This window comes from Camponotus vicinus, unplaced genomic scaffold (assembly GCF_025532165.1).
Source record: "Camponotus vicinus isolate PSW18456_S1 unplaced genomic scaffold, iyCamVici1.0 SCAF_1, whole genome shotgun sequence".
NCBI lineage: Eukaryota > Metazoa > Arthropoda > Insecta > Hymenoptera > Formicidae > Camponotus > Camponotus vicinus.
In genome coordinates, this window is record NW_028141945.1 from 26,241,324 (window position 1) to 26,260,136 (window position 18,813).

Sequence of the window (18,813 nt, forward strand, 5' to 3'; positions counted from 1 at the left end):
AAAAAAAGTTATCTTTTCAAAGAATTTGTTACATCTACCTGTTCCTATTGTCTGATTTTTTGACCGATCAGAACCAAAGGTCCTTTTTGTTCTGGTTGGCAAACCGAAATCTTTGAATCATTTCTAAAGAAAATACATCTTAAGTCTCCACATCGAAAGAAGTGTACGATACAGACATATTGAGACAGTGCTAGAAGCTATACAGTAAATTTTGTACGTTCACATTTATAATTGGTTATACTTAAAGTACGCAACGAATAGTGTAGAAATAAGTATCAGTTGCGAGTTTTTGGTGAATCGTTGAATTTTTTGTAATGACTACGATAATACATTTGCCCGATGAAATAATAGCTATAATTTTGGAAGACGAGAACATCAGCATAGAAGATATCCTGAGTCTTAAATCCACGTGTAATAGATTACATTAGATAACATTCAATAACAAATTTTGGGAAAAGAAATTCTATCAGAGGTTATTACATTATTAACTTATTAATTTATATTGCGCCTGTTGTTTCATTGTATACTGTTTCATTGTATATTGTTTCTGATGTTATAGTTTACGATCATAAAAGAGGATCAAAATTTAGTAATGCCGAATTTTAATGCGTCTAGAGATTCGACATATCATAATAAGTTTTATCAATCATTCCCATTCATTACGCTATAGATAAAGATAATTTTCTATTATTTCAGACGCGTGACTCATTATCATATATTATAATTTTATTCTTTCCTTGCATAGATTTAATTATTAAATTATAAGCGTAAATATTAGCTCGTTTTTTATCTTTGGTTATAGTATGCTAAAAAAATGTATTTTGACATGGATTATTTTTAAATTATTAAAAATATAAAAATTAATAAATATAAGACTCGAAATATAAAATTCAACAAAACAGTTATAATGGCAATACGAGTCGAGTGTCGATGTTATAACACATTTATTTATAATACAATCAAATAAATATTGATATTAAAGCATACAAAGAGAGGATAGCGAACGTTTCGACCCTATTTTTGAGTCATCTTCAGCGCGAAAGTATATAATAAAAGATAATATAATGAAAAAATATAATAACAAAGTGTTTTATATCGGAGTCTGTTACAAAGGGTGCTGTCTAAAGCGATAATAAATGTCTCGGTATCTCATTATCTTGACGATGCCTACGTAAAAACAAAGGACAAAAGTAAAATAAGTTAAATAAATAATGTAATTAATATGAACAAAGAAAGAAAAAGTACTAAATTAAACATGAAATTACGAGATTGAAATGTTAATTTATTAAAAATGATCTAAATATAAACTGAACATAAAGTCAAAGAAATAAAATAAATAAGTTATAAATAAGTTGAATAAATAATATGACTAATATGAACATAGAAAGAAAAAAGTACTAAGAATTAAACATGAAAATTACGAGATTGAAATTATTTTAATGTCAATTTATTAAAAATGATCTAAATAAACTGAACATATAGTCAAGAAATAAAAATTAAAAGGTTAAAAAGATAAGAAGTTAAAACTACGGAAATAAGACTTACTTCCAGGCATCGAAGATAATGACGCGCCGAGGAGATGAATAGAGACAACTTAACATCTCCGAAGACAAAGATCGACTCGTCTTTAACGGATAAATGTGACTTATATATAAACGGTAAAGAGAGTCAAATAATGTATAAATGTACACACACGCAAAGTCGCAGACCTATTTGTTATGATAGAAACTGTGTTAAATTTTTGGCAAGTTGTTGACAATATTTAAATAAATTTCTGGTAAACGTTCAGTATCCGTTTGCAAATTGAGACCATTTTTTTGCCTCTTGATATATTCCAAATTCCTTAGTGAATAATACCCAGGTCATAAACACAAATGATCACATTACTTATTTCACGATACCATACGTTCCTTCAATCTCCGGGCGTTTTAAACATATCGTTAAGGATTTGGATGTTCGACTCTCATATTACAGTATCAATAAAATGAAAAACTTCATCAGGGCTCATAAGGATCCTCTTCCTACCTCCAATTCTTTGAACGTCATATACAAATTGAACTGCATGGATTGCGATGCGTCCTACGTTGGACAAACTTGCAGACAACTGCATACCAGAATCAACGAACATCGCAGCCACATTAGACATAACACTAATTCTCAATCAGTCATCACGAATCACAAAGTTGGTTTTGATCATACTTTTGATTGGGATGGCGTTCAGGTTTTGGATCGAGAACCATATTTGAGTAAAAGATTGATCTCCGAAATGCTATATATCAAGAGGCAAAAAAATAGTCTCAATTTGCAAACGGATACTGAACGTTTACCAGAAATTTATTTAAATATTGTCAACAACTTGCCAAAAATTTAACACAGTTTCTATCATAACAAATAGGTCTGCGACTTTGCGTATGTGTACATTTATACATTATTTGACTCTCTTTACCGTTTATATATAAGTCACATTTATCCGTTAAAGACGAGTCGATCTTTGTCTTCGGAGATGTTAAGTTGTCTCTATTCATCTCCTCGGCGCGTCATTATCTTCGATGCCTGGAAGTAAGTCTTATTTCCGTAGTTTTAACTTCTTATCTTTTTAACCTTTTAATTTTTATTTCTTGACTATATGTTCAGTTTATTTAGATCATTTTTAATAAATTGACATTAAAATAATTTCAATCTCGTAATTTTCATGTTTAATTCTTAGTACTTTTTTCTTTCTATGTTCATATTAGTCATATTATTTATTCAACTTATTTATAACTTATTTATTTTATTTCTTTGACTTTATGTTCAGTTTATATTTAGATCATTTTTAATAAATTAACATTTCAATCTCGTAATTTCATGTTTAATTTAGTACTTTTTCTTTCTTTGTTCATATTAATTACATTATTTATTTAACTTATTTTACTTTTGTCCTTTGTTTTTACGTAGGCATCGTCAAGATAATGAGATACCGAGACATTTATTATCGCTTTAGACAGCACCCTTTGTAACAGACTCCGATATAAAACACTTTGTTATTATATTTTTTCATTATATTATCTTTTATTATATACTTTCGCGCTGAAGATGACCCAAAAATAGGGTCGAAACGTTCGCTATCCTCTCTTTGTATGCTTTAATATCAATATTTATTTGATTGTATTATAAATAAATGTGTTATAACATCGACACTCGACTCGTATTGCCATTATAACTGTTTTGTTTAAAAATATAAATTTAAAAATAAATTTTATTTATATTTTAATAGATTCTTTAATATTTTAAAACTATTTCAATTATGTAATTAAAAAGAACTCTATTTTATAGTGTAAAACATAAAACAAAGCTAAATAAAATTCTATCTGCTCTTATGCTCTTTTTCATATTAAACTTGTAATAATGCGACTACTCATAAATATTTATCTATAATAATACACATAAAAATATTACTTTTACATTTATTTGTTTCAAGAGTTTTTTTTGCACTTTAAGATTTACTTTTATAATTTTCTAATTAACTTTCATAAATTAATATTTTGGAAATAATATGATCGTATTTTGTTCTTGAAATTTTCTGCTGAAACTATTTTTTCACACATATGGTAATAAAATTTAAAAATATTTCTTCAACAAAATTGCGTTTCGTTCATTTTGTTCGGTCTACTTATTATGAAATAATAACCATTTATTTTCAACACATTCCCAATGATCACCCTATATATATATTGTATATATACAGGGTGTCCCGAAACTAACGCTTGATATTTTAAAGGCAGATTCTCTGGCCAATTTAAAAACGATTTTTCCTCAGCGAAAATGTCGCGGCACTAATAGTTTTCGAGTTATAAGCGATTGAAGATAAAGGGTTTTCCGCAAACTAAGGCTTATGGGAATAAAATATTAATAAAGTCACATTCTTTAGTTAATTTTAGGTAGAGTTTACTTTAATAGAATTTTAATTTAAGGCTTAGTTAGAAAGATACATGATGACAAAAATTGGAAATATGCAAAAAATAATAATCTCCCTTGACATTTTCGCTGAGGAAAAATCGTTTTTAAATTGGCCAGAGAATCTGCCTTTAAAGTATCAAGCGTTAGTTTCGGGACACCCTGTATATATATATTTGTATAATTAAAAAATATACATGTACTTTGAAAAGTATATTATCTATAATTTATTGTTGATATTTAATATATTTTTGAAGAACTTTTTTCTCAATTTTAGATTTCCTCTTTCAAAAAAAAGACATAACAAGGAGAAATTAGAGAAAAATTTTAATCATTTAGAAGCAAATGTAAAATATATCGAAAAACTACAGCGCTATGTCTCACTGATGTTCTACAATAACTTACGGAGTATCGAAGAAATGAAATTGAATAGTCTTCTGCGTTCCATAGCTGAACATTCTATAATTTATCGTTTTGTTTTGGATGATATAAATAGAATTATTTCTGCCCAATTATCATGGTAAAATTTAATAAACCAAATTGCCATTATAAATTAATGTGAATATTGTAGAATTAATATGTAAATTATTTTCAGGCACAATTCCAATTTGACAATTAAATATAATTTCGGTCTAATTTATCATTGGTTAAGACATTATCGGTTACTGTACAAACAGACCAAATTTATATGCATGCCAAAGAAGAAGCTACTTTTAGAAAGACAAGTTACTATTATCGCACAATATTTTCAACCATATGTATCTTACTCAATCATCGATACATGGCTAGACAATATTGTGCAAGAAGTATTATCTCGCCTTAAAAATAAATATCCTACTCATTCAGTATTCTCGACGTCTTCTGCGCAATTTACTTTATGGAGAGATAACAATATCAACGATAACTTTTGGAATCCAACAGAAGCAAAACAAATTATGTGTATTCTTGAAGAAATTATATCTTCTGAATTAGGTGGTTATCAATTATATCAATTATTGGTAACATCAAATTTCGAAACCAACTATATAAATTATGTAAGTAATTTTATGTTATATTAAATTGTAATGTTATTTTGTTATTTAATGCTCAAATATATAACTATGTGTTTTATCTTATAAACGTTCAATATAATTTTTTAAATAATTTGATGATATAGATTCTAGAACATTATCAAGGATATATACTGTCTGTTACATATCATAGTGTAGCTAGAAGACTTGGTATACGCTGCTTTCTATACGCTAGATATGACGGACATGGTTTTGTAACAGCAATCATATGGAAACCAAAATAGTACACAATTTTAAACTTGGGAGCTTTTCAATTCATCCAATATATAAATATAAATATAAATATAAATATAAATATATATATATATATATATATATATATATATATAATTATGTTTCTCTATTTTCAGTAATACAGATGGTTTTCAATTGGTAGAGTATTTTTATATGAAGAAGACATTCCTATGGACCTATCCCTGGAACATTGTCAGAGGTAGATGTTGCGTTGCCCATCCATTAAACTCATTATATGATATATCGGTAAAAATTTTTTTATAGTTTATTCATAATTTATTTATTGATTTTAATAGAGAAAGTAATTTTATTAAAAATAATAGTCAATTATAAGTCTTATAATACGTTTTTCAATGAGTCAATATATTCTATGAACAACAAATAAAAAGACCCCGTACCAATTTCATGGAAAATGGCTTTCTATCGAATTGGCTGAATTTTTGATATGTTTTTGTTTATTGTAAGACTGTCGTTTACTCTGATTAAAAGACTCAACTCTCGAAAATCGATAGTTTAGACTCTATTGACTTTAGAAGGTTATCTTCATACGAACGCAATTAATGATACAGAAATGGTTTCTTTACACTTACAAGGTATATTACATGTTTATATATGTGTAATATATGTAGATTCTTAACACACATGTTTGTGCATTCATGTAAAGGAGTATATAAAATGTGTATACGTATGAGATGTTAAATGTTTGAATTGCTTGCGTATTTTTAAGAGTTGATTATGAGTATAGAGATAAAAACTTCGCACTTCACTTCCGCATTTAACAACCCTACAAACTATTTCTTTCTCATATAAAAAAATTTGTTACTCCTTACATTTACAATAATGCTTTTGGACTTTCTACATTCAGTTTTTATAATGAATGATATCTGTAGGCTGCATCTGAAGTTAATAAATGATCTTTGGAATATTGGGGTTATGTGAGAGTGTGTGTATGCGTGTGTGTGTGTGTGTATGTGTGTGTGTTAAGAATCTACATATATACATATACATATTTATAAACATTTAATATACTTTGTAAGTGTAAGGAAACCCTCTCTGTATCATTAGTCGCATACGTACGAAGATAATGTTTTAAGCTCAATAAGGCCGATACTGTCTATTTTTGAGAGTTGTGCCATTGAGACTTTTAATTCTCCTCCTAAAGGGTCTCCTTAGCGTGGTGAAAAGACTTACGGTCGCATCCAAGGCCACTCGCTTAAGGGTAGTATCAGGTACGACTAACGAAGAGAGACCCCCTCCAAGCTAAAATATTTGTAACCGTGCCGACGGCTGTGTGACGCAGAGGAAATTGTATCGCGAACGGTCTCCCCGGATACCGGGCATTCTCCGGGTGTATTAATCCTTCATATTAAGGGTGTGCTAAGCCTCAGTTATTCGCGACTCTAGTTGGGTAAGATCGCACATTCGCTGTACTCGTAGGACCAGAATGGATACGATTTCAAAGATTAAAAATAAAGACACTGATCTAAGCAAAGTCCTCCAGGACGTGCCTTCCTTAAGAAATGAACGGTCGGAGGAATCCAACTCAGGAATGGGCTTGATCGAAGACCGTCCAAAAATCCAAGTAAGATATAGCGGAGCAGCCAGACGCCGCTATAAAAAACAGCTTCAAAGAGAGGAGGAGGCTGTAAAAGTCCAAACTTCTTCACTGTGCCAAATTCTAGGCCTGGAGGAGATGAGGCTCTGGTTGCAGCACCTATACGTGCTTGACCAGAGCTCAGCATCCCCATTCCCACTGATATTCACCAAACGACCCAAGATCTCAGATCAAGGGTCCTGTGCTCAGACGATTATGGGCTTTATTAGGCTAGCCCTCACTTTAGAGGGCTATCCTGACAAAAAATTAGGAATCGAAGAATGTAGCATGATCAGGAAACTAATTAGGGGGCATAACCTCGAACTTTCCGAGGGCAAAGCTCCCTTCTCCGGTTCTTGGGAGAGGGATGACGCTTTAGTCTTTGCTTGCGCCGATGAGCAGTCGGGCGACTTGCTCAAAAGCTTTTCCTCTTAAAGTTGGGAGAAAACTCCCTATGTGTGCTGTCATTTGATGAGTTGCCTAATCGTCATTGAGTGGTAGAGCACGTGGAAAAATCAGACGAGGAGGCCTTGAAGTTCCTGGTAGACAAAATACGGGCCTGACGTGCAGTGATTGGATCGTCACCAGAAAAAGCGAAAGCAGGGATGCTACGAGCATCCACTTCGCTTGCTTGATTGGAGATCCATCACTGGAAACCCTGAAGGCCTGCAACTTCAGGCTCTTCTGTCTTGGACGGGCAACCGTAAGCTCGAAAAAGAGCACAAAAGGGATCCTGAAGGGATCCGTTGAGGGGACAGTTGAGGAGGTTGTCTAAATATGGCAGTTTCCGTAGTTTCTTTTACTCAAATTAACTTGCATCACATCAAAGGCGCCTCGGTTACTTTTACCAGAAGAATTAGGATAGCTACATGTTGGACTTGAAGGCCAGATTGGCCGTTGTCCCGACTAGATTCCATACCAGATAATTTCAAAACAGCTGCAGTTTAAGCAATGCCATTTCTGATGCCTTTAAAGCAAACTACCCTTTGCACGATATCCTGTTGAAAATTGAACAGATAACTTCAACCTTGAGATAATCTCAACTCAATACGGGAAGTAACAGAGGATCTTTTTGATCTAGATGATATAAGGGATCGACCTAGTCCCACTCGTTTATTCTATTAATACTACTGCTGAAACTGTTGATTAAAATGTCTTAAAATAAAACATATCAAAAATTCAGGCAATTCGGCAGAAAGCCATTTTCCATTAAATTAATGCGGAGTCCTTTAATTTCATTTCATTTTCTATTCTGTAATTGAAATATTATTTATATATATCTATCACTTTTTTTAAGCAAATACAACTGTTAATGTCTAACGTTCCGCACGATTTTTGTGAATTGATAAATCATTGCAATATACTTTACAATTGGAAAATCAAGAATTTAATAGATATCTTATCACGATGCTTACGCAATAATATTGAAGATATACAAACAGATTATGAATACAAAAATATTACAAGTTCCATACAGGTAGTGTATAACACGTTGTATATGATATACTGAAATATATATGTACAAGCATGCATATCTCTATATGTATATGTATATGCATATGTATATGTATGTGTATATGCATATGTATATGTATGTGTATATGTATATGTATATGAATATGCATATGTATACATATATGAGTTCAGATGTTCAATATACACACAATGACAACTGTCTGTATCATTTAAGTAATTACAATAATTACTTTTGAAAACACTTTATAAAAAATATTGATTAAATTTTATTACATTACTATATACACAATTATTACATTGCTATATACACATTTGTTATGTACATATAGGATATATCTAACATCGTCATAAATGAACAACCGGAAATAAGAAAAAAAGAAATTAAATATGCTATTGGTATGATCGTAACGCACGCACCGAACCCGTATTTGTCTTCGTGTGAAATAAATAATCTTCATGATGGTATGATAATTGGTTGGCATTACAAATGTAAAGCTACGCTCGTACAGAAAAAATTGAATTCTTTAATTCCGCATCTGAGCGAATGCTGTAAAAATCAGCACACGTGTTTATGTAGATGTCAAGCTTGCAAATCAGATAATTACAGATTTATCTGTTAACCGCACTATATAATTCTTGCAGAAAATAATATAATGTGTTATGTACCACAAGGTATGTATGAAATATTAGTAGCGTTCTGTCTTATAGATTATATATGTTTTATATGATTATTTATTTCTCTAAACACGCGCAATATATAAAACATATTTATTTTTATTTTAGATATTGTGTCAATATGTCCACCAAAATGGATCAATAATGTAGAGATAGGGCGATATTTTTCTAAATTTGAAGGCACTTATTACATACCAAGTGTAAACTTGGTAAGGAATTATCCAATTGACATCGCTGTTATGCACGAAATATTTTCTAATCAGTAGTGTATGTAATAATATCCATAATTTATTATATACAGGGAGTATCGCTATAATCGCCCCACACATTTTGTAGAAGTAGAATGGATTAAACCGAGGAAGAAATTATAAAGTCATTTTGTTATATTCTCAATAATTAACGAGAAATTAATTTAAGAAGATCGGCGAATCCACGCGAGTAGAAGCGCGCGGCGAGAAGAGACCTCCCTGCTGTAACATGATACGGACCGCGCGACGAAGCGATGGGAGGAGCGTCGCGGCGAACGTCGGAGCCTCTTCTTAAATTAATTTCTCGTTAATTATTGAGAATATAACAAAATGACTTTATAATTTCTTCCTCGGTTTAATCCATTCTACCTCTACAAAATGTGTGGGGCGATTATAGCGATACTCCCTGTATATATATATATATATATATATATATATATATATATATATATATATATGTATATTTTAAATTTATGTATTTTTTAGAAGATACTTTTTTGGAGAAAATTGTTTTTAGTTTGTAATATTTTCTGAGTTTTAGGAATAAATATTTTTTAAGCTCTTTGTTCTATACAAGTTGGCATATTTTTATGTGGCGTATTTTTTACCATTGTCAGGTATTTTTAATGGGGTCAATAAATATATTAGAAAAAATTACTTCTCTTTTTTGCACCATTCTGGGATACTTTAATCACTGTAGTATTTTTCTCTCGTTTGCTGCACCATTCCGCGTAACTCTTCTAATCTCACATATGCATAATCATCCATATGATGATATGTGATTTTATCTCTTAAAGCGTTTTCCACATTGTAGCAAATAATCGAACATGCGCGACGTGAACGCCAGTTGAGAGACAAAATCGCTTTCTGTTTATGAGTACGAGCATACGTACGTGAGTCTGAACCTGGAAATTATAGAGAAGAATGAAAAATGCCACAATTCTATTATGTAATTCAATATGCATCATTTCTCAAGATTGACTGCACCAATCTTATTCAAACTGAAATCGCAATCGAAAGGTTGTATTCACATTATGTCATAAAAGTGTTGTTAGGTTTTTGATTACGGCTTTTGCTTTTGAAATATCTTTTCGAAAGTTTACTTGATATAAAATTCCGGGTATGTTACTTGATAGTGCCGTGATTGCAGATAGGAAAAATCGTTAATAAGCCAAAAAGAATATTTATGCACTTTTGCTTCCTCATTGCTTGACTACATTGGCTAAGGATCTTCAGTAATCTTTCAGAAACATAAAAAAACGAGGCTAATTAATTATTAATGTTTATTAAATGGCTATAAATTTTTAATTGATTAAATAAATTATTAATTATTAATTATATTGAATGCTATTATTTCTTATAAGATTTAAAGCAAAGTAAGAAAAATATTTTTATTAAATTATCGATTATACAGTGAGATCTTTATGATAAATAATTATTATATTCGAAAGTATGCGGAAAAGAGCCACGTATTACATTACCATGGGTGTGTACATCTATATTAATGTATCATTCTTGTGGGTGTTACAAAAATTTGGAAGCCATCAGTCAGAATAATGTTAAAAACTTAAATTCTGACTGCTTATTAATAAGTAATTACAAAAAATAAGAAGAATAAAATAAAATCAAACTGTGTAAATAAGTAAAAAAATGTGTTTATATGTAAGGAAGATCAGATTTTTTCTTATCTTTATTAAGGGGAAGATTGATATGAAAAGATCAAAAAATAGCATTCAATTCTCGAATATATTCTTAAGTTAAAATTGAATATTTAAATCGTAAAATTTATTTGACAAGATTAAACTATATTAATATTCGAATATTAATATTCATCTATGTCGGTTTTTTCCATTCTTGCAATCGAACGTGATTTATTTAATAGTTATTTTAATTCTCATTAAATAAATAAACATAATGAAATATAAAAATGTCACGGACGGCCTCCGCAAGTCTGCCAGCTGAATCGGATAACCGCAATCAGGATCAGGGCTCGGGAGAATAACAGTGAAAAAAAATGCGATTTGTTTCGTGTCAAAATAAATTAAAATAAAATTTATATACGTTCTTTGATGTGTGTGTGTGTGTGTGTGTGTGTGCGCGTGTACAAGTATACAAGTATGAATAAGTGTGTGTGTGTGAATGCATAATATGTGCTTGTGTATTTGAACATGATTTTATAATTGTACGCAGTGTAATTGTACAAGCGTGTTTATTACACATGAGTGTGTATTAGAAGGCGATAATGCTGTCGATTGTGCGCATCACAAATATTAAAATGCGTGCCGGTGTGATTACAGTCGCCGGAAACAATTATAACTAAAATTTAAAAAAATAATATCTTTCAAAATCAATAAATGAACAAAGTATTTGAATGTAAAAATGATAAAGTTGTTTTCTCTCACCTATATTGAAGAGAAAAACGATATATAGAATGATATAAGAAACGATATAAGAAAAATGAACATAGATTTCAAAGTTTTATTATATTCATAAATTAAAATTGGAAATTTTTATCGTAGAGTTTATACTGTACAAAGCCGAGCTGCGAATATTGACATTAGTTTACTTCGATAATTCTTCGCAATTTCTTGTATATTTCGATTGTATATGTATTGTATATTCATTAATTTATTTAATTTTTCGTATATATAAATAATTAATTATAATAAATATAATATTATATTACAATAAATATAAGAATAATAAAATTAAGAAGCAAGAAATGTCGATACGATCATAACTCCAATAAGAAAAATATGATCTCTCTCTCTCCCTCTCAGCGCATATATATAAATAACGATCAAAAAGGCAAAAAATTCCATTAAAATAGCATTGGAATAAGACCATAAAACTATACATCTCAAGAAGGGAAAGAAGATTGTCCAGAAATTCTTTCGAAAGAATTTGTCATACGTACCTGCTGCTATGGCCTAACTTTTTTGACCAATCAGGACGGAGATGTCCCTTTTGTTCTGATTGGTAAAGCAAATGCTGTGAATCATTTCTAAAGAAAGTGCATCTCTAGTCTAAGCCACGTGCAACATCCAACGAAGTGCATGCGATAGACGCAGTGTTACAAGTAGGAGTAAAATTTGTGCGCACATATTCGTGATTAGTTATATATATAAACGAAATTAATGGTGCGAAAATAAATAATATCGGTTGCGAGCTATTTTGTGAACCATTGAATTTTTTACGATGGCTACAGTAACACATTTGCCAGATGAAATAATTGCTACAATATTGAAAAATAAGAACATTAGCGTGGAGGATATCGTGAATCTTAAATCCACGTGTAAGAGATTGCAGCATATAACATTTAGCACCAAATTTTGGGAAAAGAAATTTTTTCAGAGGTATGATTTTTAGTATTTTTTAATTAAATTTTTTATACTTATTTCATATTTGGTCGATTTTCATCGTTCAACGAACTTTCATGAAAATAATAGTGAAAAAATAAAGTTAAAGTTATTACATTGTTATCTTATTAATTTATGTTGCGTTTGTTGCTTCATTGTATATTGAGCTTTTGATATTACAATTTAATAACGATCGTAGTAAAGGATCAAAATTTAGTAAAGCCAAAATTTTAATACGTCTAGTGGCTCGACGAGTCATAATAAATTTTATTAATCATTTCCAAGTTGTTCTATTGATAACGATAGTTTACTACCGTTCGAAATATATGACTCATTGTTATCGTAAATTATAATTTTATCCTTTTCTTGCATAGATTTTATTATTAAATTGTAAACATATTTTTTTTTATTATTGTCTTCAGTTATAGCACGCTAAAAATGTATTTTGACTTGGATTATTTTAAATTATTAAAAATATATATTTAAAAATATAGTCTATTTATGTTTAGTAAACTTCTGTAATAAACTTTTTTAACATTTTAAAATTATTTTATTAAAATTATTTTATTATGTAATTAAGAAAAGCTCTATTTTATAACGTAAAACACATAGGAAACGAGATTAAATAAAAGTGCTGTCACGATTTTTCATATTTTAATATTAAAATTTGTAATAATGTGATTACTCAATATTTATCTATATTAATATGCATAAAGATATTTCTTTTTTACATTCATTTGTTTCAAGCGTTTTCTTTATATTTCAATATTTACTTATATAATATTCTAATTAATTTTCATAAATTGAATATTTTGGAGTGGAAATCATATATATATAATAGAATATCTGGAACTCATAAAATTACAGGTATTTTATTCTTGAAATTTTCTGTTCAAACTTTATGGTATTTACAATGTTGTAAAACCTAATTATATGCAATCAATTTTATCTATTTGTAGATTGTAAAAATTAAATACTATTTTATTCTAAAATATTTAAACAAATTTTATTTTTATTTTTAATGGCATGCGTAAACCTAAATATCTCTATACAATTATTTTCCACTTAATTTCTCATTCAAACATAATATTAAATTAAATTAAATTAAATTAAATTAAATAATGCGAGATTTTATCGCATATTTTACAGCGTAAAACACATACGAAACGAGATTAAATAAAAGTGCTATCACGATTTTTCATATTTTAATATTAAGATTTGTAATAATGTGATTACTCAATATTTATCTATATTAATATTCATAAAGATGTTCCTTTTTTACATTCATTTGTTTCAAGCGTTTTTTTATATTTCAATATTTAATTATACAGGGTGTGTCATTTTAAGTGATGCAGCTGAATATCTCTTAAAGTAAAAGAGATTGGGAAAAATGTTTCAGACAATAGTTTTATGGTTCCGAGGGGAGCAGAAGTTGATCATATCAATTTAATTGTAGGTGCCGCCACTTTCGAGATTTCTGCATGGCGGCCATTTTTTTAAATCGATTTTTTTGTTCGAGTGAATGTTGTAGCTGGCATTGTGACGAATACAACGGTATTTTAGTTTTTGAAATTGGATCATTTTTCACTGAGTTACAGTGTTTCAAAGTTAATAATTAAAGTAAAAAGCTTCCACCCCCATACAGTGTGCGTATTTCGTGACTCTAAATTGCCCTTCACCTCTCTCTCTCTCTCTCTCTCTCTCTTTCTCTCTCTGTGTGCGTGTGTGTAAATCAAGCATCCCGAATCGTGAGAGGCAAGGGGACATAAGCTAAGCACTCCAAAGGGATGAAAACCCGCCACGTCCACGTCGTTCATCCTGGGTAATACTAAGCACGGGAAAATGCGTGTCAAGTAGTCTGGAGCTGGTTGACCACCAAACAAAATCAGTCCAAATAACGGAGAAACAACACACGCGCAAAATATTTTTTGTCAAGTACTTTTCGAGTTATGAGGCTTGAAATAATTTCTTAATTTTATATATATAAAATATATCTCATAAAATATTCATTTCTCGATTATCTTATCTCAATACTTCTATGCACAAAATAATGGGAGGAATCAATTAATGCAAAGAAAACTGTTTTAAAAAAAAGTCTGTAATAGTTAATAATTTCAAATTACATATTTTTTCTTAAAAACAATTATGTTTTCTTTACATCAATTGATTCCTCACATTATTTTGTGTATAGAAGTATTGAAGTGAGATAATCGAAAAATAAATATTTTACGAGATATTTTATGGTTTATATAAAATTAAGTAATTCTTTCAAGCCTCACAAAAGTAATTAACAAAAAACATTTTATAATATTGCTTTAAAAAGAGCGAAATAAGCTGCTTTCGCGAAATGAGCTGCAAGAATATGTAATAAAAAATATGGAGTTTCATTTAATAAAGCAAAGTTCAATTCTATATGACTTTGGTACGTTCACTCGAGGTCAAACCAATGTCACCATCAGATCTCTCTCTCTCCGAACCCTACAACTTTTGTCTAAAATATTTTTTCATCCGACCACTTTCTGCGATATTAATCGAGATGCACAATTAAAATAAGACACCCTGTATATATATAATTAAAAAATATAATACTTTGAAAATTAAATATTGTCTATAATTTATTACTGATGTTTGTTGTTTAACATATTTTTGAAAAATATTCTTTTCATTTTAGATTTCCCTTGTCGAAAAGAATATATAACAAAAAAAAACGGGAGAAAATTTTTAACCATTTAGAAGCAGCTGTAAAATGTATCGAAAAACTACGGCATTATGTGTCACTAATGTCTTATAATAACTTATCGGATATCAAAGAAATGGAATTGAATAGACTTCTGCGTTCCACAGCTGAACACTCTATAATTTATCGTTTTGTCTTAGATGATATAAATAGAATTATTTCTGCACAATTGTCATGGTAAAATTTAATAAACCAAATTGCTCCTAACATTATAAATTAATGTAAATATTACAATTAATAGGTACAATTAATATGTAAATTTTTTTCAGGCACGATTCTAATTTGACAGTTAAATACTATTTCGGCCAAATTTATCATTGGTTAAAACAGTATCGGTTAGTATACAAGCAAACCAAATTTATATACATGCCAAAGGAAAAGCTGCTTTTAGAAAAGCAAATTACTATTATCGCACAATATTTTCAACCGAATATATCTTACTCAATCATTGATACATGGTTAAATGATATTGCGCAAAAGGTATTATTCTTCCTTAAATTTAAAAATCCTACACATTCAATATTCTCGACGTCTTCTGAGCAATTTACTTTATGGAGAGATAACAATATCAACGATAACTTCTGGAATTTCGGGGAAGCCGAATCGATTATATGTGTTCTTAAAGAAATTATATTTTCTGATTTAAATGTACATCAATTATTGGTAACATTAGATGTCGAAGAAAAATTTATAAAATATGTAAGTTATTTTTATTATATTAAATTATAACTGTTATGTACTGTGCAAACTATGTGTTTTATATCTTATAAATTTTCAATATAATTTTTCTCTAATAAAATTTGATAATATAGATTTTAGCATATTACCAAGGATGTCTATTGTCTCTTATATATCACAGCGTAGCTAGAAGACTTGGTGTACTTTGTTATCTGACTTATATACCTGTAATGGCAATCCTATCGGGATCAATATAGTTAGTAACAATTTTAGTACCAGAACTTTTCAACCTATCTGATGTATACATACATATACAAATAATTATTTTTTTAATATTTTCAGTTATATAGCAAATGGTCAATCGATAAAATATTTTTATATGAGGAATTCGGGGCTACCACATCTCTCGAATATTGACAGAGGGATATGTCGCCTTACGCATCCACTGGATCCAATACATAACATATCGGTAAGCAATTTTTTATGTATAAGTATTTTTATACTAATTTTAGTAGGAAGTAGTTAATGAAGATAATAATCAATTATAAATCTTATAAATAATATGTTAGTCAATGAATCAATATATTCTATGAGCAATAAATAAAATTATATTTTCTTTTATTTCCTTTTCTGTAATTGAAATATTGTTTATATATATCATTTTTCAGCAAACACGACGTCTGGCATGTAATTTCCTTGGATGGAAAAATTGTCTTAATCTTTGCACTACTTTATTAGTAATCTTTTCACTATTAGTATTCTACTGTATTATATTTGAAAAGTGTAATGTTAATGAATGAATTATACTTTACCTTTCGTGTTATGAAAGGTAAAATATAATAAGAATATATGTAGAATTATATGGCAATTTTGTGTGAAACATTTTAACTAATCAAACTTTTTTATTGATGAATTAACTTGAATTTCCACAACAGTTTCCACCACATTAATTCTCAATTTCGATTCAATGATTCTCAATTTAGCGCTCGTTATGTGCAATGTACTACAGAATTTAAGAATATAAAGAAGAAAATAAACTTTACGAATCTCATATTATGTATTAAACTTAGGCATATGCGTGTCTCTTACAAGGTATTGTGTACAGGCTTTCTCAAAAAGATCGAGAAATATTTCGAAAAACATGAATGTTCTAAATAAATGTTTAATACAAAGGGAAGGTTGTAAGGTTTAAAAAATCTATTTAGCCTCAGTTTGATCTTGACGGTGCAAAGGTCAGGATAAAATCATCATGAATTTTTTTAATTTTAATCCTTTATTTTTTATTGCATATTCTTATAATCTCTTTTAAGACTTTTAGAAAATATTATCCCATTAAAAAGAAAGTAAAAAAATATGAAGATAAAATTTATCCTATGTACATAAAAACTGTGCCAATATGTAAAACAAAAAAACTTATAAAAATTGTTTACCCTTAATACTTAAATAAAAAATAACAGAATCTAAAAATAATTTTCTCCTAAATAGCATCTTGTAAAAAGTAAGAAATCAAAATTAAATATGAAATTAGTAATTATAACTAGCCAAGTACTTAGAAGCAATTTGTGAAGATCTGTAATTTGAAATAATATTTGCCATTTTACATTTATAAAAATATTATACATAGATTTTCCTCATGAAAATAAAACGCATTTTATTTTTACTAAGAAAAACTTGTTTTTCAAAATAAATTTACTTTTTGTATGATCAATATTTTGTATGATATATAAAATAGCATTATTATCATTATAGCATTATTGTCATAGATATTATTGCAAATAAAGATTATTTAACTGTTACTCCATTTCAAAATCGACCACGTAGATTTCCAATTTAAAAGTCCTGTGCCAAATTGATCGAAATATTTGAAATTGTTATTAAAATAATTATAAGCTTTGTCAAATAAGCTTGGAACTAAAGTGGTTAAGACCAAATAATTCGTGAATCATGATTTTAAATATTTATAATATTTACTAATTATAAAAATTTATGAGTTATAATGCGATCCGCACTGAAAAAACAATTTTGTTGACATAATCAAAATTTGGTAAACCGTTCCAAATAATTTGGTTAATATATGATCAACCAAATATTTTATTGTTCCAACTAAAAATTTGGTTCCTCGTATTTAGTTCTTACAACTAAAATATTTTTCTTATCTTAAATAAAAATATAAAATAACAAGCATTTTTGGTAGAATTTTATTCTTGCATTATTACAAAATAATCGGCATCAGCCGATTTTACTAAAGAAGTAACATCATTATAGTTAATAATTGACTTAATATTATTACATTCAAAAATTTTCCATTTTGTTGAAAATGAAACGCGATAGGCATATAAATGTCTCGAAAAACTGTTTCTAAAATTTGTAAAATAAAAAAAACGGTTTTTTTACATTATTTAAACAAATAAAATGTATCATCCCAAAAACAGGTAATAAATCTTTTACACTTAAGGTTAACACAAATTTTGGCTTAAATAAAATGCTTTGAATTTTAATCCATTACACAATTGTGTAAGTTTCTGGTAAATATTCTTTAAATAAATTAAAATGAGGATAAAAATATATAGCATCTGTAGAAATACTTGGTTCGAGTAACATTTCATCAGATAATGAATTTTCATTAAGTAATCTATCATTCAGTTTTAATAAATGTTTCAAAGCAAGAGTAAGTGGTAAGTTTTTTCTACTAGTAATTATATGTGATTCTATCTTAGACTCTTTGTGTTTTGCTTCGAAACGCATACACCAAAGATTCACTAGAGGTCCTACACGAAGCATAAGTCGTGTATAATGCAACATATTA

At 28.9% G+C, this 18,813-nt stretch overlaps 1 protein-coding gene, 1 long non-coding RNA gene and 2 pseudogenes across 4 annotated transcripts; all 4 read left to right on the forward strand.

Annotated features, from left to right (window-relative positions):
• The first annotated feature begins 314 nt into the window (after positions 1 to 314).
• LOC145963239 (uncharacterized) lies at positions 315 to 4,825 on the forward strand (annotated as a pseudogene). The gene is made up of 4 exons (XR_014436106.1): positions 315 to 472; positions 4,214 to 4,456; positions 4,532 to 4,735; positions 4,783 to 4,825. The product of XR_014436106.1 is annotated as an uncharacterized LOC145963239 (transcript).
• Positions 2,323 to 3,177, forward strand: LOC145959897 (uncharacterized). Its single transcript, XR_014435217.1, has 2 exons — positions 2,323 to 2,559; positions 2,938 to 3,177. It is a non-coding gene; the product is annotated as an uncharacterized LOC145959897 (long non-coding RNA).
• On the forward strand, positions 4,733 to 9,583 carry LOC145973405 (uncharacterized; annotated as a pseudogene). Its single transcript, XR_014439431.1, has 6 exons — positions 4,733 to 4,970; positions 5,093 to 5,229; positions 5,357 to 5,486; positions 8,132 to 8,311; positions 8,640 to 8,982; positions 9,094 to 9,583. The product of XR_014439431.1 is annotated as an uncharacterized LOC145973405 (transcript).
• Positions 9,584 to 12,277: 2,694 nt separating this feature from the next.
• LOC145973413 (uncharacterized) lies at positions 12,278 to 17,530 on the forward strand. Its single transcript, XM_083102743.1, has 6 exons — positions 12,278 to 12,589; positions 15,264 to 15,506; positions 15,599 to 16,028; positions 16,142 to 16,263; positions 16,350 to 16,476; positions 16,676 to 17,530. The coding sequence occupies exons 1-6, from the start codon at positions 12,432 to 12,434 to the stop codon at positions 16,805 to 16,807; spliced, it is 1,212 nt and encodes a 403-aa protein (XP_082958869.1). The 5' UTR covers positions 12,278 to 12,431; the 3' UTR covers positions 16,808 to 17,530.
• The last annotated feature ends 1,283 nt before the right edge of the window (positions 17,531 to 18,813 follow it).

Coding starts and splice junctions, on each gene's coding strand:
- LOC145973413 (XM_083102743.1), top strand. CDS start 12,432: ATGGCTACAGTAACACATTTGCCAGATGAAATAATTGCTACAATATTG. Junction 12,590..15,263: donor GAAAAGAAATTTTTTCAGAG/GTATGATTTTTA, acceptor TTTTCATTTTAG/ATTTCCCTTGTCGAAAAGAA. Junction 16,029..16,141: donor AAGAAAAATTTATAAAATAT/GTAAGTTATTTT, acceptor TTGATAATATAG/ATTTTAGCATATTACCAAGG.